The sequence below is a fragment of the Sprattus sprattus genome (genome assembly GCF_963457725.1).
Source record: "Sprattus sprattus genome assembly, chromosome: 16".
Lineage (NCBI taxonomy): Eukaryota > Metazoa > Chordata > Actinopteri > Clupeiformes > Clupeidae > Sprattus > Sprattus sprattus.
Window position 1 is genome coordinate 27,515,653 of NC_137914.1, and position 25,659 is coordinate 27,541,311.

Here is a 25,659-nt window from a genome sequence, read left to right on the forward strand (position 1 = left end):
ATGAATCCTGTTTGTGTTTGCTACCCTTCTCTGAACACAAGTGCTGAATGCAGAATAGTGTTGGGCCAATGTCACCATAACTAGCCTGGGTCCTGATCCCCATTCAGTCATTTTGAACTCAATAATGCTTGAAGAAGGAGGCCCCACTGAGTTTAATTTTTTTACAGGAAATACCAGCAGCAACAGGAAGTTTCCAAGAGTGAGGATGAGAGACAGCCGTCGGTAAGTCTTCCTCCCGTCTGCCAGTTTAGGCAGCTCAGTCAAGTCATCTAGAATGTTTGTTATATCTGTTCAATTTTTTCCTGAAAACAAAGTAACATTTTATTTACCATTTTAATAACATTTATTTAAGAAGTTAAGCATTCAATATATGCTTCCGTTGAATTTGTCAATAACTAACAACCCATTATATGAGCAACGACAAAGTGTAATGCACTGCTGCCTTACAGGTTCATAATAGTTCTGTTTTTTCCATCATGAAACATTGTATTACAATCAGGCTGTTTAAGCAACCCACCAGGGATGTGCACAAGAGGCTGGTGCCCCTCTAAAAATTATATTATGTTCAATAAAACAAATACAAACACGAACGAACACACGCAACAGTAGCAAATGCATCACACTAAAGCCGAGTAATTTCCATGTTCTTGGAGAACTTGCTTCAGCCAATCTTGCTAATGTCCAAATTGATCGACAGGAATGTGTAAGTAAGTTACACAACAAAGTTATTTACATTTACATTGTATCATCCATCCTATACCGAAATGCACTTTAAATCAGAGAGCTTTAAGCAGAGAGCTCAAGACCATGGCTCACATCTGTTACTACTGCAGACAATTAGACACGTGTCTCTCAAGCAACTGTATTATCTGTATTATTAGAAAGGGGATAATTGTGAGACTAGCTCTGCAGGGGGAAATTCACAGGCAACATGTTTCATGATTCATATTTGAATACAACACACCACTGGCCCAAATTAACACAATGTGTACGGATGTTTAATACCCATCAAATTCAGATTGGATGATCATTAAAGCTAATTTATTGCAAGGATCAATTAGCATGTTCTGCTAGCCTACAGCTACTAATTTAATCAACTGAGGCTGTTACATTAGCTTGCTATGACATCCAACATCATATGTTAATGTTATGCTTATTCAAATGCAATGGTTTCAGATGTTATGGTTTTAAAAATCCACAGCAACCTTCAATTTCCGAGTTTTTGGGGACACACGGAGTGCAGTTTTGCATGACAACTCATCCTCGTAAAGCTATTACTGGTGCTATGTCTGATCTAGTCATTGGGTATCAGGGTCTAAGCTCATCCTCAACATACAGCTATTACTGGTGCTATGTCTGATATAGTTATTGGGTAACAGGGTCTTAGCTCATCGTGCACAAATGTCTGACACACTTTTGTCGAATTAGATTTTTAACTTTTACTTTTACTCATTAATTCACACACCTCACTTACCCATACCCTTACGTCAACATGACAGAGCAGAATGGCAGGCAGCGATTTTATATTGTTACATTTAACAGTTTTCGAGTGAGGAAAGGGAGCAAATGGTGTTGGGGAAATGTACAAGCATGACAACAGGTCAGTGTACAAATGAATGTGCACAAATAGCCATTCTGATCAGCTTGGATGGAGTGACTGTACTCGTTGCTTAGAAACACTTGACACCAAGGGTGGAGAATTAAATAAAATCAAAATAAACAAAAGAAAATACAATCTGGTGTCTTTAAGCTCAGTTAGTGGATAGTATAACTGTTGACACTCGTGTTCATGAAGTCATGAGGTAAAGGATATCCCCACATCTATGATTTCCGAATCCTGTCACTCGTTACGGCTTGGTTTTTTCGTGAAGACATCCACTGTAGGACGCAAGCCAATAAGCCCCCCCATTTACAGGCTACAATGCCCGTGGGGACACAGGTTAGATTCAGGCCTGATGTCGTTTCCCGATCCTCTCCCCTCCTCCTCACTTCCTGTCCAAATACTTTACTGTCCTATCCAAATAAAGGCTAAAAAGCCCATAAATAAATCTTAAAAAAATAAAAGATATTCACTGTATAAGATACTGTCGGTATCTTCCTCCAACAGATACCAACAGCAATGTATGAAATAGTTACCAACCACGTAAGCAGAGTATCAAACAGGAGGAAGTAGAGAAGTGGCCTGGGAGAGACCAGTAGGTAGTATGACAAGCCAGGGGTCATAATCCAGTGGTCCACAAAACGCACTTCCAGAAAGATCATCCCTTCATTTAGAAAGCAGGTTTTCTGATGCCACCAGCCTTAACAAGCAACACTGCCACACTCATTTTATAAAACAGAACGTATGCGTAACATTGACTACAGGCAAAAGACAGCAAAAGAGTCAACTGAATCCCATACTGGAGGAATCCGTAGATGATGCTGAGGCCCGTCCACCCAAACCAGTGGTGGTTCTACAGGTTAATACGCCCCGGGCGAGACCCCCTCCGATATATTTTATATATATATTTATAACTAAATAAATTAAAGATAAAATTTGCACAATTGCACAAATCCTTCACAGAGAAGTTTAAATAACACACTTAAGGGAATCAATGGGGAAAAAAACATGCCCTTACTGCCTACATGCTAAATATCTGTCATTAAACGCTATATTAACTTCTTTCAGGGAGGAACAATTAGCTGCTTGGTTACTGCCTAGAATTGTATGCATGCCACACTTCAACTTATTCCTGGAAAACTATACTTTGTCACGAAAGCAAATGGCAAATATTCCGTCTTTGAAACTGCCTACAGAAGATATGAACATTCCGTTGGCTAATTACACGGTCCAACGGCAATGATGAACCTAAAACTACAGTATTTCTCTGTTCCTAAAACACATTTTTTCAAAGCATGCCTCGGTTTCTCTGAACACTAAACCCAAGTGCCAACTCTCTAAACTAATTCTGCTAAACTTTAAGCACAATTCTCTGCTTTAAACACAGATTTCAATTGTTAACCGCACTTTCTTCAAAACACAACACACAATTCTCTGCTTTAGACACAGTTTTCAATTGTTAACCACACTAAACACCATCCTCTCTACTTTGCATACTTCATCAATGCCAAAACCTCCTTGTGTTCAAACAGAAAACACTGCTAATCAATTGGCAAAACTTCCATTTCCAAGGCTGTTGTGCAATTTGAAATCAAAACTTTAGCTCCTAGTTTGGAGAACAATTTATGGCAACATTGAAGTGAGTGGTGATCAGAGAGGCAGAGGAGTGAGAGTAAGAGGAGGAGGAGGAGGAGGACAATGATGAAGAGCAAGACGGAGAGCCATTACTGTATCTCTGATGAGATTCAGGCCAATGTGTTCAAACATGTGGTCAACATGGGTTTGACCATGCAGGAGGCTGGTAAGGCTGGCCAGAGGGTTCAACCAAACATAAGCCGCTTCTCAGTTGCACCGATTCTCCTGACATTCAGAAGAGAGAATGGGTAAGAAACACTACGATGACAGTACGTAAAACACTAGTTTGAATGCCTTATCAGGAGCATAGTATTCTTGTATTTAGAATATTTTACATTGTACTGTATTTGTAAAATTATAAACAAATACAAAGTGCAACCATTGATGACCAAGACATATTCCTAAACATCAATACAGTGAGCCTAGCCACATAGGACCATGTTCTTAGGCAGAACACCTCGAGAATGAAGCAGGTGTACAGGGTGCCTTTTGACAGAAACTCTGATAGAGTCAAATAATTACAGTATGATACGACTATGTGCAAGTAAGTCATATACGTTTCCACAACTGATTACGTCCTATCAGCACTGAAACATTACTGTATTGTAATCTTATCAAATGTTACTGTATTTTCAGATGTTTCACAACACAACAATTGTCGATATTGTTCTTGAGCAAGAACAGGATGCGGTCTAGTTTTTTTGTCCTTTTTTATTTTACATTTTTCTTTCTTTTTTTGTTGACTGTATCAATATCCTATTGTTTGTTCTGTGTAAATCATCTACACATTTGGTTGTGTTTGCTCTGATGTAAAGGCTACAGCACTTTTGAAAAAAAAAAAGAAATCTTTACTTTAAGTCGTAACTGTTTGTGAGTTGTTTTATATTTGAGTTAAAACATTATACAGTTACAATATTTTACAACAGGAGAAAGCGTACAGTAACACTGGAGATGAAAAGGCATAATACTCCTGATAAGGCCTTCATACTAGTGTTTTCCCATTTCATAGTAGTGTTTTCCATTGAGCACATCAGTGTTCAATCAATGCTTAGAATGTCTACTCAAATAATGGTCTGTGTTTGTTGTTTGAAAACAAAATGCCCTTTTGAGGTGACATAATAGTGTTTTGAAACCAAAGTGGCCTTTTGCAGGAGATATAAAGGGTTTTGCATTTTGTGTGAGTGGTTTTGGGATTTGTGTTTAGAGCTAAGAGAAACCGAGGCATGCTTTGAAAAAATGTGTTTTAGGAACAGAGAAATACTGTAAACGTGTAACAGTTTTGTTGCAAAGCACAGTCTTATCACGAAATTAAATCTCGTGTTTGTTGAGTTAAAACCGATTTATTGTTGTATAATCATAGGCAGCAGAATGGCAGGCTAACAAATGTAAGAGTTATAGCCTACCACCAATTAACATTAGCCTTTCATCACTTCATGGATACCGTAATCAAACAGAGAGAGCATAGTGGCATACCTTTATGTTTTGCTCGTTTCTCCTCTTCTTCTTTTCTTTTTTTTTTTGAAATTTGGCACCTGACGGATTTTTGCCTTTTCCTATCCATCCCTGTGCTTATTTTGCACTCAACAATCAACACATTCTCCATCCCCCAACACCGTCACTCGTACAGAAGTTAAGACTAAACCAATTCACCTTGACCTTGGTGACACATAATCGTTCAGTATTACCTATTTGTATAAGCCATTTCACACAATTCAGAAAAACAAAAAAACGTGCAGGAATTATAGGCCTGTAATTATAATATTATGAATGTGCGTTTTTTGCAAGAAAGTCGAGGTGTGACTGACTGGCGCCCACTAATTGTATCAGAGTATTGCTCTATAGCCTAGAGTGGATCCCCCCGTCCCCCAACTTGTCTGTTCCAGTTGGGAGTCCCAGAGGTTAACTTTTCCCCCGCGCTCCATCCCCTTCCCCGTTTTCACACATATGGCACCTTCTTAGCAAGCAGGGGCGCAAGCAGGAGCGCCTGCAGCCGAAGGGGGCGCCAATTCGCCAATTCCCCACACAGTGATATGATAGATAATAGAAAACCACTTCGCGGCCCAGATTATTATTTATTTATTTACTTGGTCGTGCCGCCCTCCATGTGACTTGAAAAAGTGCCGCCCCGGGCCACCGCCCGGGTGGCCCGTGCCTAAAACCGCCACTGACCCAAACGCAAAACGAGCTTTGTTACTGACCGACAGCGCCGCTCGGCCATGATCGGACATTATCTGAGGTCGAGCTGGGATCCAACTGCATGGTGGCAGAGGACACTGGTTAAGACTGTTTCCTTGAAGTGAAGGATTACCAATGCTTAAAAATAAAATAGTAAAACCATACAGGTTATGGTAGTAGGCTACTAATTGCAGGAGCACAGTGTACACACACTTGTCCGCAAGCTAATGTTGTTATTGCTTGATACAAATGTTTAGAAAGTTAATATTAAGTTAATGTCGTGGCAGACTGGTGTTTATGTTTATGTTATCACTGACTTTCCATTTTTGTGGAAGTAAAAACAAAAGGGCTCTCACCTTTGCAGAACATTTTATACTGTCAGAGTGTTCAAACAGACCCTTTTGAAGCATTTGGAGACGAAAAAGAAAATGTTTAATTGTCAGAGCGTTCAAACACCCACTTTTCATTTGGAGACGAAAAAGACTACTTATGAGGTGATCTGCAAGGAATCAAGAGTTGCTGAAAAATCAAGAATAAAGACTCTTACAGTTGTTAGTGGTGATATCGGTTAAAGAAGTGTTGCAAGTTCTCACTTAGTAGCACCAAACCTCTGCATGCCTACATTGCTGTTACATTTGTGTCTGTGTCTTTTTGCTTCTGTGTGTTGACTCCTCAATATCTTCTCTGATCTCTGATTCCAAACGTCATGAAACCTTCCACAAATCTGGAAATCTGTTGAATCCCTCTGTATTCTGCTGTTAGTTATTATGATTAATTGTTGTTGCTATTGTTATTCATTTGAATTGCAATTATTATATTTTTAGAGCATTACCAACTCCAGAGAGATGTTCAAACAGAGGGAGAGAGGCATCACCCCTGGTGACACCGCTGACAGCGCCCCCTCCTGTCCACAGCCAGGTAATGCAGCAATCACACAAAGAGCACTTCAATGCAACTGCACTTACAGCCGGGCCGTACTCACAGCTAATGCAGCAGTCACACAAAGAGCAGTTCAATGCAACTGCACTTACAGACAAGGCCATACTCACAGCTGCAGTATACTGGTCATATTTCTGTCCAGGCTGGCAGAATGACCATATTTGAAATGATGGTCATGTAATGGGTAGTAGTATTAATAGGACACAGAAACATGTAGAAGCCCATCAATGTTCAAACATGTCTTATCAGGCAGTATGCCAATGCCTGCCATTTGTAAACATTTCAAACCTGTTAAGCAGTCTTAAGAGACTAAGATAAGCATTCCTTCATGACCACTATGGGGTAAAGTTTTCAAATGTATCGTCGCCAAACTTTGTATGTTTTTGTGTACCTGCATACACCTTTTACTTCTTCAACTTACCAGCTTGCAATAACTAAACGTCAGCTGTCCTTTCTGTCTTTTCTACACTGTCTGTCTTAAGGCCTTGACATTATTGATTTAGTCTGGGTTCTTGTCTGGAGCCTCTGTGCTTGCCGTGTCTGTTATGCTCTTCTTTGTCCCATTCTGTGTCTATGCCTCAGGGCGATTGCACAGCCCTTTTCTCTCTAAGCTGCCGTGTGAGCCAGATAGGCCACCATCATCCTTCCGCCAACCTATCCTGATGCCCGCCACATCTCTCTCACCTGTACCTGCCAGAGGTACACAGTGGATTTATATTCCCAAGCCCTTTTTCAGAGTGTATTTTTTAAAAAGTTGATTACACTTCACACAATTATTGAGCAAAAGTGCACACTAACTTCTGAACTACTTCAGTGCTATGTTAGACTACCATAGAGGTTATTTGGATGATTCTACGTGTAATTCAGTATTGAAATATAGTATTGTGACACTGTAGGAGAGGGGTTTTGTGACGTTTAGAGTGATTTGCAGTCTGTTTTTTTTCTGTCTCACTCTATGAGGTAGAAAAGCAAGTCCCATTCAAAGTGTAGGTACAATGGGTACCAGCCTCATATGGGCACCAGGATAATGGAGGTACCTTACCTTATAAGGGTGGGCGCAAAATAAATGTGGGTGCAATTGTGCATAAATAGTAATACTGTCTTCACGAGGGCCACCAAGATAACATTGGCACTATCCTGACAACAGCATCAATAATATGCTAACCAATCACTTCCATTTTTATTTCTAATACTCTGTCTATCAATTGGCACTGTTGTTCTCCTTCATGCAAGACTTTCCAGTTCTTTATCCTTTTTTGACTGTCTCCCTCTATCTATTAATCATTCTAATCCTCACAATGAACAAGGTGCCACTGGATTTGTGGATCAAGTTCAACTTAGTCTATTTCAGCCATATTGGTTTTTCCGCCATGTTTCATTTTTTTTTAACAGGCATTTTGTACACATTTTGGCAAATATTCTCGAAATTTGGCACAGATGATTTTCAGACCAACACTGATATATCAAAACCAAACTTGGTACATGTACTCTGGAACCCATTTTGAGGAAGCACAATGTTTGGCATTTGACTACAATGGCGGACTGCAATAAGGAAAAATGTGTTTTGGCCAAGAACTGTGATGTTTTTGCCTTATAAATAATGATGGCTAGCAATACCAGGGAAGGTCCCAAGGTCCAGTCATGGCAACTCGCATGTTAACCTAATTGATGTGGCTGCCATATTGGGTTTTAGGAAAAGTAAACAAAATGTTAACTGGTCACAGATTTTTTCCATTCCTCACCACAATTGGCACATATGATCTTCAGACCAAGCCTCACCAAAGATGATCTGATGGATTTCAATATTTCTTTTTATTGTTTGTTCATTACAGCCAATCGAAATCAGCAGCAAAGCTGCCCAACAGGAAGTATGATTATATTGCAGCCAATTTTTGATCAATTGACATGACAACTGCTGTGAGTGCTGAAAGCCATTAAATTGACATAATCACATCAAGTTTCCATGGCAACTATGCCCGTCTGGCTGAATGCAGTGAGCTCAATCTTGGCTGATCTTTGGTCAATTAACATAAAACTTCCTGTTAGTGCTAACGTTAATGCCCTTGACATAGTGACATCACATGTGTGACACCATGACAACTATGCCCTGCTTTGCTGCGTGGCCCCCTCATTCCTGCTTACAGCAAGACCTATGCAGTCTTATGCTATCTATTTTGGGATTTTGTACATTTTAAACTTAAAAGTAGCATCTTCCCATTGTTACTAATGGTGGAGTGTTCATGACTTTAACATTGTAAAACTGTCCATTGTCAACAGTCACCTGTCAGTGCTTTATTCCCTGCATCTCTCCTTCACTCCCTATCTATTTATCTATCTATCTATCCACCTACCTTTCTTTTTTTATCCCTTCTTTAACTCTATCTATAATTTAGGTTTTTAGGTCTTCACCACCATCACCCATTTCTATATTTCTTTTTCTCTATACTCTATACTCTCCTTCTCTCTGTGACTCTCTATTTGTTTATTCATCTACCTATATGCTTCTCTTGCATTATGTGAAACTATTTCTGCCTGTGATCACGTACGTATGTGTCCTGTTTTGTTTACGGGCATGACCTTACATTATGTGGTCTTTTTGTTAATGCATATATTCAGAGCTGAATGTTAAGGAAGAATCCAATGATGAAAGGGAGGTTGTCACTACCAAGGCAGAAGCTCCAGGTAGGAAAACAGACCCCATCACCCATTCTGTCTCCACTGACTGCATTACATGCGATCTTCTAGAGCCCTAGTGCTCCCAGCACTTCCTCTGCCATCATTTAGTAAATAAATGACAACTGATGGGTGCTAGGGCAGTGTGTGTAGAAATGTGTATATGAAAACAAATACTCCCAGGTAGGTCAGATGTTATTGACGTTACCTGCTTTGTCTGTTCTACTGCTGAATGATTGCAGTGAATCTTGCCATATTCAGATGACTTTGCTTCACCCAAGAAAAAATAAGTCCTATTGTCTTCTATAACAAAATGATAAGGCGGGTAGATCTTTCTATGGTCTTAGGACACTGGATTTAAATCTGTAGTGAAAAACTGTAAATGAACATCCTGTGTGTGCACAATTCAGTACTATTAGTGGAAGCGAAATTGAGGGAGGTAACAACCTGTTTCATGTGGCCTCCTACTCTGACCCTTATATTAAGATTACAGCAGCTGTAAACACTGTGGCTCATTCACTCTTGTTCATGTTTTTACAGTTCTTTCTAAGCAGCACAAAGAGCCAGAAAAGAGACATGTTGAGCCTGAGCCTGAGCCAGAGCCAGAGAGCGTGGATGAGGAGCCGGCACAGGTGATGTTCATTAAGTACACACATATTCCTCTAGGACAATAGTACTAGGCCAAATCACAAACTCAGGTGATGCTCATTAAGTACTGTACACACATATCCCTCTGGGACAATAACACTATATCAAATCACATGCCCAGTTGATGTTCATTTAGTACACACATATCCCTCTGGGACAATAACACTAGATCAAATCACACACCCAGTTGATGTTCATTTAGTACACACATATCCCTCTAGGACAAACAGTACTTTATGCTCAGGCAAAGTAGCACCCACACTTATTGTAGCCAAGTATATCAATTACCCTCAACCCCCACCCCCGCACCTGATTATTAATTACCCTCAACCCCCACCCTCGCACCTGAGTATTACAGTTTTTATCCATTGCTTTGGGCAATTTCACAAAACAGAAATTACATTCTCAAAACAACACGTGCAAACCTCAAAACCACTGAGCACTGGTTCACAACAGATTGGCATTTCTCATTCCTTTAATCAAATTGCAATTGTTTTAGAAACTCCTTGCAAATGACAAGTACAATTGCCTACAGTTTGCACACATTTCAAATGATTTAGCACATCTGTGCAAATGGTTAGGTACAATTGCCTTCAGTTAGCCCAATTACCAATTGAATACATCTTGCTGGTCTAAACTGACTGTTGTTTCTCAGTCAAGTGGTTGTTCTCTGCAAAACATGTTGGCATAATTTCCTTGAGTACATCATCACCTGCAAAATAGTTCACTCCACTGTCACAATCGTTCAGGCACATAATACCATGAAAAACATCATGGTATATCTTGTAATATGGATCTCTTAGATTATCAGCTTACAGTAATTTTCAGGTGCAACTAGAACTTTACTAATCAAGGGGGAGATTCACACATCCGACCACCAATCACACAGTAAGTTTAGTTAGCTGACAGGTCCTATCCAGGAGTATAAATGCTTCCATCAAATATCTAGAGCTTGACCAAGTTCAGTACAATTTATGAACATGGAAGCACCTGGCCAGGGAAACAACCAAGGGCAACTGCCTGTTAGAGGAAGAGGAGGAAGAAAAAGAGGAGCAACGGCGGATGTCCCAGGCCAGAGCGGGGGCAACATCACCATGTGTGATGCCATTTTAGAGAATAGTGTAGTCTCCCACATTCCCAGTCTTGGCCCATACAATACCCAGAAGCTCCAGGTTGTGTTGTTTGTGTAGGCTATACATCATTTTAGTTTTGATGTGCTTCTTGTATGAGAGTATATTGTGCTGTACGCATTTTCTGTTACCATGATGTATGGCAATACTGTAACTGTAACAATTTCCATGGCAATATGAGTGCAGTATGAGTGCTACCGTGTAGGCTACGCTTGAATTATTCTTTTTTTCTGTTTGACACACAAAGTATTCTGGAAAGAAAACATCTACTGCAGTAAACGTCAAAGGACTGAGCCAAGATTGAAATGTGCACTTGAGGGATATTTCTATGGTCCACTGCTATACTGACAAAACATCTAAACGTTTTGACCTGCAGTGCTTAAACAATGCCAAAGGGACTTTTCATTTTGGGGGCACTGACTATAGGTATGAGAAAAGGAATTAGTTTTAATTGATGAGTTGTCTGTTTTGGGAGAGATATGACCTTTTGCAGGTGTGCCATAGTGTTTTGATAAACTATCTAGGTTATTTTGGCAAATATATTTAAAGCTTGGAGAATGTCCTTTTCTTTTCGGGAAGGAACTTTTCATTTTGGGGGCACTGACTATTTTTATGAGAAAATGATTTGGTTTTGAAGCGTGACTTAACTGTTTTGGGTGAGATATGACCTTTTGAAGGTGATCTATGTAGTTGTGCTGAACCATATAGGCTATTTTGCCAAATGCACTAAGAGCTTTGAGAATGTAATTTCGGTTTTGTGAAATTGCCCAAAGTAATGGATACAAACTGTAATACTCAGGTGTGGGGGTGGGGGTTGAGGGTAATTATAGTTTTTATCCATTGCTTTGGGCAATTTCACAAAACCGAAATTACATTCTCAAAGCTCTTAGTGCATTTGGCAAAATAGCCTATATGGTTCAGCACAACTACATATATCACCTTCAAAAGGTCATATCTCACCCAAAACAGTTTTGGTCAAAGCTCAAAGTCAAGCTTCAAAACCAAATCATTTTCTCATAAAAATTGTCAGTGCCCCCAAAATGAAAAGTTCCTTCCCGAAAAGAAAAGGACATTCTCCAAGCTTTAAATACATTTGCCAAAATAACCTAGATGGTTTATCAAAACACTATGGCACACCTGCAAAAGGTCATATCTCTCCCAAAACAAACTCATCAATTAAAACTAATTCCTTTTCTCATACTAATAGTCAGTGCCCCCAAAATGAAAAGTCCCTTTGGCATTGTTTAAGCACTGCAGGTCAAAACGTTTAGATGTTTTGTCAGTATGTCAATGGACCATAGAAATATCCCTCATGTGCACATTTCAATCTTGGCTTAGTCCTTTGACACTGAATGGTTACTGTAGTAGATGTTTTCTTTCCAGAATACTATATGTATCAAACAGAAACAAATTCAAGAGGAGCCAACAAGGTTTCACATGGCGAACTGTATTGGACTCATATCATGCCATGGAAATTGTTACAGTATGTAATTGCAAAACAGAAACAGAAAATGTGTACAGCAAAAAACACTGTCAAACAAAAAGAACATCAAAACTAAAATTAAGTATAGCCTACACTACTGTAACAAAACATACAGAAGAAAAGGAAGTCTTCAGTCTTGGTCGTCACTCTCCTGCTCAGCCTCACGCTCATGTCTGTCTGGCCACAGATTCTCATCTACATCGCATCTTATGTTCTCCCTTGCAATGCAACGTGGGAAGAATCGGCGTGCATGCCGCAACCATCCCCTGGAATGATCAGCCGTTACATCCTCACAAGCAGCATCCATTGCTTGGAGGAGGGACCTCTGATTTAGAGCCCGATGCTCGTAGACCCTCCACCTCCAAGCTGAAAAAAACTCCTCAATAGGATTTAGAAATGGGGAGTAAAGGGCTAGGAGCACCATCACTATCCTTTGATGGGCAGCGAACCACGCCCTGATGAGCGGGCCACGGTGAAAGTTGACATTGTCCCACACAATCACATATGTCGGCAAGTGAGGCCCTACCAAACCCCCCTTAAGTAGAGGGATAAGATCAACGTAAAGGCGGTCTAAGAACACCAGGAGCTTCTGGGTGTTGTATGGGCCGATACTTGGAAAGTGGGTGACTACCCCGTTTTCGGATATCGCAGCACACATTGTGAGGCAGTTGCCCTTGTTCGTTTGGTGCTTCCATGTTCATACTTGTCAACTGTACTGAACTTTGCTAAGCCCTAGATGTTTGATGGAAGCATTTATACTTCTGGATAGCACCTGTCAGCTAACTAAAATTACTGAGTGATTGGTGATCGGATGTGAGAAACTCCCCCTTGATTAGTAAAGTTCTAGTTGCACCTGAAAGAATGAAGCCGATGATCCAAGAGATCCATATTACAGTATATACCATGTTGTTTTTCATGGTATTATGTGCCTGAACGATTGTGACAGTGGAGTGAACTATTCTGCAGGTGATGATGTACAGAAGGAAATTATGCCAACATGTTTTGCAGCGAAAAACCACTTGACTGAGAAGCAACAGTCAGTTTAGACCAGCAAGATGTATTCAATTGGTAATTGGACTAACTGAAGGCAATTGTACCTAACCATTTGCACAGATGTGCTAAATCATTTGAAATGTGTGCAAGCTGTAGGCAATTGTACTTGTCATTTGCAAGGAGTTTCTAAAACAATTGCAATTTGATTAAAGGAATGAGAAATGCCAATCGGTTTTGAACAAGTGCCCAGTGGTTTGGAGATTTGCACGTGTTGTTATGAGAATGTTAGTCCTGTTTTGTGAAATTGCCCAAAGCAATGGATAAAAACTGTAATTACCCTCCACCCCCACCCCAGCACCTGAGTATTAATTACCCTCAACCCCCACCCCCGCACCTGAGTATTATTTTTTTACTTTGCAAAATCAATGTATAAACAGTATGTACCAATGTATAAATGAATAGTCAGGAAATAACAGTACTTGGTTTATACTGAATACTTACTGATTTAAATTATATTTCTCATTTCGACTTGAAAAGCATCTTTCCAAGGAAGTGAAATTAACCTTTGTTGGAAATTCTCTGAATCCACAGGTGCAAGAGCAAACTAGTGAGGCAGACGTAGACAACAGGGGCCCTTGTGCAAGGGCACTATACGACTACCAAGCAGGTAAGCCCTTGTGCACGGGCACTATACGACTACCAAGCAGGTAAGCCCTTGTGCACGGGCACTATACAACTATCAAGCAGGTAAGCCCTTGTGCACGGGCACTATACGACTATCAAGCAGGTAAGCCCTTGTGCACGGGCACTATACGACTATCAAGCAGGTAAGCCCTTGTGCACGGGCACTATACAACTATCAAGCAGGTAAGCCCTTGGGTAGAAAACAAGGGCCATTCCAACTACTTTGCCCCATATAGGAATGTGCCTTGTGAGGATGCAAGCAGTGATTCCATAGATATGAACAAACACTACAGTTTTTCTCCATTGCTTTGGGTAATTTCACGAAACAGAAATGACATTCTCGAAACAACACGTGCAAATCTCTCCAAACCACTGGGCACTTGTTCACAACAGATTGGAATTTCTCATTCCTTTAATCACATTGCAATTGCATTTGCACATCCTTGTAAATGACAAGTACAATTGCCTACAGTTTGCACACATTTCAAATGATGTAGTTCATCTTTGAAAATGGTTAGGTTCAATTGCCTTCCGTTAGCCCAATTACCAATTGAATAGTTGGTCTAAACTGACTGTTGTTTCTCAGTCAAGTCGCTGTTCTCTGCAAAACATGTTGGCATAATTTCCTTGTGTACATCATCACCTGCAAAATAGTTCACTCCTGTCAAAATCTTTCAAGCACATAATACCATTAAAAACATCAAGCTATATACTGTAATATGGATCTCTTGGATCATCAGCTTACAGTCATTTTCAGGTGCAACTAGAACTTTACTAATCAAGGGGGAGATTCACACATCCGATCACCAATCACAAGGTTAGTTTAGTTAGCTGACAGGTCCTATCCAGAAGTATAAATGCTTCCATCAAATATCTAGAGCTTGACCAAGTTCAGTACAATTTATGAACATGGAAGCACCTGGCCAGAGAAACAACCAGGGGCAGCTGCCTGTTCGAGGAAGAAGAAGAAGAGGAGCAACGGATGTCCCAGGCCAGCGCGGGGGCAACATCACCATGTGTGATGCCATTTTAGAGAATGGTGTAGTCACCCACATTCCCAGTCTTGGCCCATAAAATACCCAGAAGCTCCAGGTTGTGTTGATAGTGTAGGCTATACATCATTTTAGTTTTGATGTGCTTATTGTATGACAGTATATTGTGCTGTAGACATTTTCTGTTACTGTAACCACAATGTATGGCAATAACTGTAACAATTTCCATGGCAGTATGAGTGCTACCTTGTAGGCTACGCTTGAATTATTCTTTTTTCTGTTTGATACACAAAATATTCTGGAAAGAAAACATCTACTGCAGTAAACATTCAGTGTCAAAGGACTGAGCCAAGATTGAAATGTGCGCTTGAGGGATATTTCTATGGTCCACTGCCATACTGACAAAACATCTAAACGTTTTGACCTGCAGAGTTTAAACAATGCCAAAGGGACTTTTCATTTTGGGGGCACCGACTATTTGTATGAGAAAAGGAATTAGTTTTGACTGATGAGTTGTCTGTTTTGGGAGAGATATGACCTTTTGCAGGTGTGCCTTAGTGTTTTGCTAAACCATCTAGGTCATTTTGGCAAATGTATTTAAAGCCCTGAGAATGTGCTTTTTTCGAGAGAGATGAGCCACAGCAATCGAGAAGGAACCTTTCATTTTTGGGCCAATGACTATTCATATGAGAAAATGATTTGGTTTTGAAGCTTGGGTAAACTGTTTTGGGTGAGATATGAACATTTGAAGGTAGTTGTGCTGAGCCATAAAGGCTATTTTGCCAAATGCACTAAGATTTTTGGGAATTTCTGTTTTGTGAAATTAAAGCAATGGAGAAAAACTGTAAGTGATTCCATAGATATGAACATACATAAAGTGATTCCATAGATATGAACATACATTAAGTGATGAAATAGATATGAACATACATTAAGTGATGATATAAATATGAACATACATTAAGTGATGAAATAGATATGAACATACATTAAGAGATGATATAAATATGAACATACATTAAGTGATTCCATAGATATGAACATACATTAAGTGATTCCATAGATATGAACACACATTAAGTGATGATATAAATATGAACATACATTAAGTGATGAAATAGATATGAACATTAAGTGGATATGTAAATGTCATTGATGAGTTGTCACTAAGAGGGACAACAGCAGTAATTTTGGTTGTACAGGGTAAAAGTAGAGACACAGGGCTATGTTTCTGAGAGCAATCTTAATGATACGTCGTTCATGAAAATATTCCTTCAGATGAGTTTTTTTTATGTGCTTACTCGAGCATCCTAGGATCCTATGTTCAATATTTGTTGTTAGATCATCTTGTTAGATCACTCTGAGGTTGTGTTTAATATGTGCTGTTTGATCATTTAGTTTGGAGAATAACTCTGAGGTTGTGTTAACTATGTGTTGTTTGGAGAATAACTCTGATGTTATGTTAACTACGTGTTGTTTTGAGAATAACTCTGAGGTTGTGTTAACTATGTGTTGTTTGGAGAATAACTCTTGAGGTTGTGTTAACTTTATGTTGTTTCATCATGTTGTTTGGATAATAACTCTGAGGTTGTGTTAACTATGTGTTGTTTGGAGAATAACTCTGAGGTTGTGTTAACTATGTGTTGTTTGTGCACTAGCGGATGACACAGAGATCTCCTTTGACCCTGATGACATCATCACTGGTATTGAGATGATCGATGAAGGCTGGTGGCGAGGCGTGGGTCCAGATGGCCACTTTGGGATGTTCCCCGCCAATTATGTGGAGCTGGCCTAATGGAGTCATTCAGGGCAGTGACCGAACACAGGTGGACCACAGAGAACCAGCCGTGAAAGACTCCTTTTCCACTGGAAGGACCTGCAGTGCAATTATAAATTTAGTTCATGAACAACAATCATGTAATAAGATATGTAGAATATTTTCCATCTGATGGTTCTCTTTGCTGATGCAAGTGTGATTGTGTGACTTTGTTTGGGTGTGTAAACTTTAACAGAGGTGAGTACACCCTTGTGCAATATCACTTCAATGTCTAATGAGTCTAAATTGTTTCACCATACCGTAATTGCATAACTTTTGACCGTAGGGTATTTACTCTTATGTCAAATTAAAGACCAACAGTTTAGATTTACTAAAATAAAAACATAGGCCACACTGTAGAAATTCAATGCAACAGACGTCAGGCCACCTTTCATTAGTGAGATTCAAACACCTACAGTATATCCACCTTTCAATACTGAGATTCAAACACCTATGTCCATCTTTCATTAGTGAGATTCAAACACCTATGTCCACCTTTCATTAGTGAGATTCAAACACCTATGTCCACCTTTTATTAGTGAGATTCAAACACCTATGTCCACCTTTCATTACTGAGATTCAAACACCTATGTCCACCTTTCATTACTGAGATTCAAACACCTATGTCCACCTTATATATGATGAAAGACTCAATCTCCTCAGCATGGATATCAGGGACTGTTTGGATTGTTGTCATGTTGGAATGTTCCTCTTCTGCCAAGCGTCTGGAGACTGGGATTCATCTTGGCAGACAGTATTTCGGTAAATTCACAGGCATTTATGGTGCCGTCTATAAACTCAACTCAATTCAATTCAATTCAATTTGATTTATATAGCGCCAGAGCAATGAAGTTTGTCTCAAGGCGCTTTACAGAGCCTGAACCCCCTTAGTGCAAGCACAGTGGCAACAGGGGCAAGGGAAAAACTCCCTGTTAATCAGGAAGGAACCTTAAGCAGAACCACGTCACATAAGGGGGGGCCCATCTGCTTGAGGTCGGCCGGGAGGAGATAGAAAGGGGGGATGGGGGAGGGTTGTGTGGCAGAAGGGGAAAGGAATGTCATCTCCCCAACACCTTTTGCACTCATGCAGCCCCATATGATAGCACTCCCACCCTCGTGCTTCACTGGAGGGACTATGCACTCACTGTGGTGGTCCTGGAAATATTTCACGTTCACGCCAAACATGCTGGACTACATCTGAGCCAAAAAAATTGATCTCGTCTCATCTCAACAAAAAAGTGAGCTTTCATAATTCATGAGGCCTCTTTCATGTTCATGCCATTTCTGCTTTGAGGCCTTTATTTTTCAATACGGCCTTTTAAGTTTGATTGTTTATAAGAGGAAATACTCTTCTTGTCAACCTGGAAATATTTAATATATTTAATTTTGAATGCTTTGCCATGTAAGTGATATTGCACAGGGCTGTCGTCACTTCTGTTGTGTACTGTATTCATGTTAATGTGCTGGCCAACTCCCCGTGAGGATCGCAAATTACTGTTTAAATTCTCAAATCAATTGTAAATCAGGTAACCTGCTGTAAAACATTCCTCTGTCATGTAGTATCTCTGTTTAGAAGATGCTATTGACATAGCTCTTCTTCTGTATTATGTTCCCTGTAAACGGAATTGTTTAGCTAACATCAGTTATTGATGAGATTTTTTTTAAGTTGAAGGGTTCATTAAGTGTTGGTATTTTCTGTCTTATTAAAATGTCACCATTCATCCTTAAGCAGTTGAAACACCGTTCTAAAATGTAATCCACAATCCGCTGTGTCATTTCAGACCACAGTGCAGTATTGTGGTTAGCCTAACTTATAGCTCTCCTCCTAAGATGATCGTTTTTGTTTCCCACTGTAAAGCACGGTGCATAAAGATACAATATTTAATTTTTGTTATCATCATTAGAAATGTCCTCCCCTCTGTCCTGTTGAATGGGTTAAATGAGGGGGGCATATGAAACCTAATTGTGGCAATTAGGCAAATTTGGCATTTGAATAATAGTTTCATTAGTCATTTGTGGCTAAAGTTGTTTATCCCCTGACTTCTATTTTGATAATATTGTGAGGTCTTTACAACTGTAGACATCATACACTCATCTTTCAACTGTCGACATCATGCATTCATCTTTCAACTGTCGACATCATACATTCATCTTTCAACTGTCGACATCATGCATTTATCTTTCAACTGTCGACATCATGCATTCATCTTTCAACTGTAGACATCATACACTCGTGTCTCACTATGTCTACGGCCATTAACCCTTCCAAAACGAAGGGGCCCCGTGGGGCACTTGGTGGTATTTTTATTAATAGAATTAAAAATCTCCGCAAGTTTTTGTCCTACAAACATAAAACTAACACCCACAGCAACCTTGAACCTGTTTCTTTTTAAATATATACAGTTTGAAACTAAAGTTGAAATAATCACTTTGTAAGGAGAGTATAACTTATCCTTTGCACATTTCAGCATCTGAGTGAGGTTTTGACCCTCCCATTAGCAAATTACAACTATTCATATGATAAGGGGATGGTAAATTCAGTGATCACCATTGGTTCATGATGTGTCAAGAAAACCTGAAGGGGGTAGAGGGCCACAAAGACATTCCAGGGCCATTACGTGCTGGCCATTGTCTTTTGACCAAGGTGTCCCAGAATGTTCACACCTCTCTCATCAATATGCATAGTGGTCCAAGTGAAGAAAAGTGTCACTTTCTATATTACTTATAATAAGTATAGAAACCACACACACTTTTTGAATGCTAAACTCACCTTTTTGGAGCAAACACCTTTGTTTACAAGGTTCAGAGTAAAAAAGAAAACTTCCAAAATATTTACAATGTGTTTTTGTACAAAGTTTGAGCACCTCTAAAACTAGATTTCATTTTAGTGTCTTTATATTTCATTTTAATACAAAACTTTGTTTTACTACAATCCTTTTACTCTCATTGTATTATTGCTGAGTTGTTCTTGAATATAATCATAAATGCCACTTTTGCCTCATGGGTTTTAGTTAGATAAAATATACAAAAATATCAGGCATGGCAAACTACCTAACAGAGTCAAAAAAAGCCCTTGGGGTTGGAAGTGTTAAGAGCCTACATAGAATATTCAGACAGAAGTCCATCCTCCATGATTCCAGTGCAGATATTCTATTCCTAAACCAATATTTATATGTTCAGGGCTTTGTGAACTTGAAAATCAGATGACTGATTTTATGAATTGTCGGTTTGGTTCGAAATTGATCTCGCATTTATCTTTCAACTGTCGACATCTTACAGTCATCTTTCAAATGTAGACATCATACACTCATCTTTCAACTGTAGGCATCATACACTCATCTTTCAACTGTAGACATCATACACTCATCTTTCAAATGTAGACATCATACACTCATCTTTCAACTGTCGACATCATACAGTCATCTTTCAAATGTAGACATCATACACTCATCTTTCAACTGTAGACATCATACACTCATCTTTCAACTGTAGACATCATACACTCGTGTCTCACTATGTCTACGGCCATTAAGAGCCTACATAGAATATTCAGACAGAAGTCCATCCTCCATGATTCCAGTGCAGATATTCTATTCCTAAACCAATATTTATATGTTCAGGGCTTTGTGAACTTGAAAATCAGATGACTGATTTTATGAATTGTCGGTTTGGTTCGAAATTAAAAGGAATTTATGAAGATATTACCTCAGATTGAGTTATTTTACGATAATATCCTTAATGTTTTGGAGGACGACAAGAGAACATTATGTGGTCTCTTTTTATTGGATAAGCCAGTTGACCATAAGCAGAGTTGTGGTCAGTTAGTCACTGGTTTTGAATTGTGCTGTCTCTACAGTGAGTTCACAGGTATGTGTTTTATTTTAATTTTCCCTTTACATTACAGAGTGGTGCTCTGATGCAAACACTGAATAAATATTCCACTTGATGGAGACAGTTCAAACCCAGAAGACTGCTTATTCTGGAGCAGATCTGACGTGTTAATTTGTTCGTTCATCAGTTTTTCCTGCTGTCGATGCATTCCTGTTATACCACTCTTTTCTTCCAATAAATGAACACGACACTGAAGAAATCTCTCCATCCTCTGTGTTAAACCATGACCTGATTCATCAAATATTCTTAATACATATACCCCTAGATGGGCTGATATTTACACCAGTTAGCCTGGCTCTGACCAGTGTCATAAAGTAAGCACTACCCATGTCTGAGGCTTCCTTTAATGCTACAGGTACTCAGAGTTACACAACAACGTTAAACAAACAGGACCCTAGGTTCTCAGCAGTTGTTGAGCTTGTTGAAATTCCTGTCTACCACTTAATGTGACTCGGCTAGTATTATTATTAGAAAATGTAACTTATATGTAACTAAAATAGCAATTACTGAACCCCCTTAGAGCAAGCACAATGGCGACAGGGGCAAGAAAAAACTCCCTGTTAATAAGGGGGTCCCATCTGTTAATAAGGGGGGTCCCATCTGCTTGAAGTTGGCGGGGAACAGTGGTGCCTCCTGAAAAAATTCTTAGGTGGAGCAATTTTTCTGATAATGATTAAGACGACCTATTCAGTAGGTATATTAAGCAAGACATAGACCCTTCCGCAAACTCCGCCCCCCTTAGCAACGGTTGCTTTATCAGTCAAGCATTCACGTTTCCCAGGTTCTCAGCATTGGTATGAATGGCGTGGCAACATGTTTTCAACCGTGTCAATTTCAGCTTTACCCAAAGAAATCACAAGCAATTTTTGGAAAACGGCAAGATCTCAGATCGAAGCCGTGTTTGTAGACAGACAAATGCTAAGGCTAACAGGTTCATTCCAGCGATGTTTATGTGTTCTATTATCTACACAGTCGCCGCTACGCAAACATGTAATGTGGTAAAACTGAATCGTATTTTAAGCAAGGGTTTCCTCACGTTTTCGATGCAGTGGGCAGATTTTAGCGACATAGCTTCTTGGAACAAACGTAGGTGCTTCTGTTTATGTTGCTGACATTCAGCTTATGGGGGGGGTCGTACACATTGTTTGATCCACAGCAGGCATTTCTCTCTCTGGGTCTTGGGTTTCGGGAAGGGATAAAATGTTACCCCTCCCTCCAGCCTTTTTGGATATCGACTGTCAGAATTACACACTCCATAAGCACAACATTTCATTTTCTCTTCTCGAGCAGACGTCTCTCTCATTGACTTCCATTCATCAAAATGGCTCGCTTGACTGAGGTCCCGAGCTTAGTAACCGTTGCTATGCTATGATTGATCAGTTACCGTTTTGGGGGAGTGGTCGCGGAAGGGTCAATTGTTGATAGCTGATTAACTCATACAGCAAAACCTTTTTGTCCACTAGATGGCAGCACACAACAGAAATATTTCCCCTCTAGCTACATAAGTTACAGGTGGAAAGCTATGGAAAAAGTAGCATCCATGAGCCTTCATAAGCAAAAATGATTTGGCTCCACAATACATTTTACCAATTATTCATTATTCACATTACTCAAATGTTGTATGATATCTAAAAGCTTAACAGGACACATTATATGTACATTAACCACATAAAGATATAAGACATCTAGCGTACACATTGACCCAAATGATTCAGGTTAATTGAAGCTGCGTGACATTTTATTTATTGTATGGCTTTGTAAAAAGCCGGGAGATAGATATATATGGGGATGCGAGAAACCCTCCAAAAGTTAGCAAAGTCAAGCAAGCATGGGAAGATATTGCCGTGATTGTTTCTGCTACGGGGCACCCGAAAACGGCTACACAATGCCGAAAATGCTATAATGACGTCCAGAGACGTGGGAAATCCAAGCTGGCAGGTAACACACGTTCTCGTGGCCTCACGGGAGGTGGATCTGCCTCGACCCAGGACCTGACAGCAGCAGAGGACATCGCCATGTCTACCCTCACACCTGAGAGGGTGCAGGGATTTTGGGGCATGGAAATCGGCACCCAACCCAGTGCAACAGCTGACCAAACCCAAGGTACATAAATAAAGTCCACATACACAGAGATGAGTTTACAAGATTTATAATAATACTGGCATGAAATAAATGCAACAAAGCCATACAATAAATCAAATGTCACGCAGCTTCAATTAACCTGAATCATTTGGGTCAATGTGTACGCTAGATGTATGCCTATTTTTAAAATATCTTGGATCTGGATATCACAATGATTTCCTCATGTAGTAAATACGTTACTTTCCTTGTAATTATATACGGCTTGCCAAAAAATTGGTGTAAATCTCTCGTGTAGACGACAGAAGTAAAGTGTAGCCTATAGGTCCTATACTGTGCAGCCAAGCACGCGCCCTTAAAATAGCGTCTGAATACCCGCCACAGACTCTACACAATGCGCCTCTGACATTAGACTATGTTTTTTCTGGTCAACGACGCACTGTCGTTTTGAAACTGCAAGAAACCATAAAGGAAGATTTGCGCCTGAGAAACGCCTTCTCTGTTCCGCCCCGCCCATGTCGGCGCAAGTTCATTTCGATGCGCGCCTCTGGAGGGAAAATCCCGCTGTGCGCCGGGTGCAAGATAGGAATGATACATGCGTCGGTGACAATGTCAATTGCGCTGGGTGCAAGATAGGGCCCTAAGTGTTACTTGGCAGAGTCGTCAGAAGGCATGTTGATCAAATCCATTCGTGGACAGTCACCTGATGAGATTTCAGGTGTAGAGCTGTTTGAGATGTTTCCCCACGTAGGATCACAGCTTTACCAGCACATCCAGTGGGCAGCCGTGGCCTACTGGTTAGGGTTTCAGGCTGGAAACCAGAGGGTGGCCAGTTCCATCCCCGACCAGTAGGAAAAAATGTGGGCGGGGGGAGTGGTAGACCACTGCTCTCCCTTGCCTACATCCATGGCTGAGGTGCCCTTGAGCAAGGCACCTAACCCAGATCACTGCTCCCCAGGCACCGCCAAAGGCAGCTCACTGCTCCGGGTTAGTGTGTACTCACTTCACTGTGTGTGTGTCACTTCCCTGGATGGGTCAAATGCAGAGGTGGATTTCAGAGTGTGTGTGTCTACACCACCTCTGCCATAGAGTCACTTTCACCTTCACCTTCATCCACAAGGCATTCAAGCGGAAGTACCTCTAAAGATGGCCCTCTGGAGGTCCATTATGCCAGGCAGAAGTACCTCTAAAGATGGCCCTCTGGAGGTCCATTATGCCAGGCAGAAGTACCTCTAAAGATGGCCCTCTGGAGGTCCATTATGCCAGGCAGAAGTACCTCTAAAGATGGCCCTCTGGAGGTCCATTATGCCAGGCAGAAGTACCTCTAAAGATGGCCCTCTGGAGGTCCATGATCTCAGGCAGAAGTACCTCTAAAGATGGCCCTCTGGAGGTCCATTATGTCAGGCAGAAGTACCTCTAAAGATGGCCCTCTGGAGGTCCATGATGTCAGGCAGAAGTACTTCTAAAGATGGCCCTCTGGAGGTCCATGATGTCTGGCAGAAGTACCTCTAAAGATGGCCCTCTGGAGGTCCATTATGTCAGGCAGAAGTACCTCTAAAGATGGCCCTCTGGAGGTCCATTATGTCAGGCAGAAGTACCTCTAAAGATGGCCCTCTGGAGGTCCATGATGTCAGGCAGAAGTACCTCTAAAGATGGCCCTCTGGAGGTCCATGATGTCAGGCAGAAGTACCTCTAAAGATGGCCCTCTGGAGGTCCATGATGTCAGGCAGAAGTACCTCTAAAGATGGCCCTCTGGAGGTCCATGATGTCAGGCAGAAGTACCTCTAAAGATGGCCCTCTGGAGGCCAAGAACAGCTTCTTGGTGAGCATGATGTGCACAATGCACACATTACTGCACCAGAGCTCTCCCTCTCTCTCTCTCTCTCTCTCTCTCTCTCTCTATGATGTGCACTCATCCTTTGGTGACCGTAACTGCGGAAGTCCTGTGCAACAGCCATGGGAAAGCCGCCCAAGGTGTTCTGGGGGACATGGCGCCTGGCGTTTCATACCATTTTCATCTTGTATAGCATGTGTAGTTTTTATGTTCATACATTTTAGAAAACTATTTACGTGTTTTGAGTATAGGGCTGCTCCTAGATGCAGGCTGTACACCACTGTATGAATACAAAGTGTGTTTTTAGCCTCCATCATGGCATTTTTTAACAAGCGGAGGGATACAAACCAGCATTATGAATGTTGAGTGATTTAGCACAAATGTGACGGATCTGAACACTAACATAACAAAAAGAAATATAGCTGCAAGCAGCGATGGCGGTTTCCTCCTCCAAACATTGCGAACCAGGGAAAAATGTAATTTTGTGACAATTTGTCACTGTATAGAAAAATCCATGCTGCAGACTTGCCAATGGGATATTAAATTTCAAATCCAGCATTTACAACGCTTTTGCCTTGAAGTTCAGACTGAGTGGAGGTTGTGTGTGTGCGCTTACCCTGTGTGTCTGTGAGAATGTATGTGCGTGACACCAAGCTGTGTGTTTGTGAGAATGGGTGTGCGTAAAACCAAGCCTGCGCATGTGTCAAGAGAGAGACTGAGTGTGTGAGACACGCGCGGAGGAGCAAAGTAGCAAAGTAGCAGAGAGGCAGACCTTCTATTGAAAATCACCCTAGAAATTAGCCAAGCATGCATGTTTCAAATATTCACCAAAAATCTACTTTTCATCTTACAGTCAACTTTTTTTCAGATTTGTGTACTAAACATTCTAAAGTGTCTTCACATGCACTTGTGATTGAATCAGAGTATCACTTTTTGACCTGTGGATGTGTAAAGCATTATTTTAGCGTTAACACTGTATCCAATTTGCTTTATATCAATCATTTTTCAAGATATGAAGTTGCTTTTGCACATGGGAACATGTTGTAGTGTCTTCCAGTGAAATATCAAGTTTGGTGTTGATATCTCA

At 40.5% G+C, this 25,659-nt stretch overlaps 1 protein-coding gene across 1 annotated transcript in view; it reads left to right on the forward strand.

Moving 5' to 3' along the window:
• dbnlb (drebrin-like b) overlaps positions 1–19,052 on the forward strand; it is a 48,833-nt gene extending 29,781 nt beyond the window's left edge. Inside the window, exons 8-14 of the mRNA XM_080854629.1 lie at positions 168–222; positions 6,235–6,328; positions 6,932–7,048; positions 8,966–9,031; positions 9,563–9,654; positions 13,868–13,943; positions 16,611–19,052. Coding sequence (XP_080710755.1) covers positions 168–222; positions 6,235–6,328; positions 6,932–7,048; positions 8,966–9,031; positions 9,563–9,654; positions 13,868–13,943; positions 16,611–16,747 — 637 coding nt within the window. The 3' untranslated portion in view covers positions 16,748–19,052. The remainder of the gene's footprint in view (positions 1–167; positions 223–6,234; positions 6,329–6,931; positions 7,049–8,965; positions 9,032–9,562; positions 9,655–13,867; positions 13,944–16,610) is intronic.
• Positions 19,053–25,659: the final 6,607 nt, after the last annotated feature.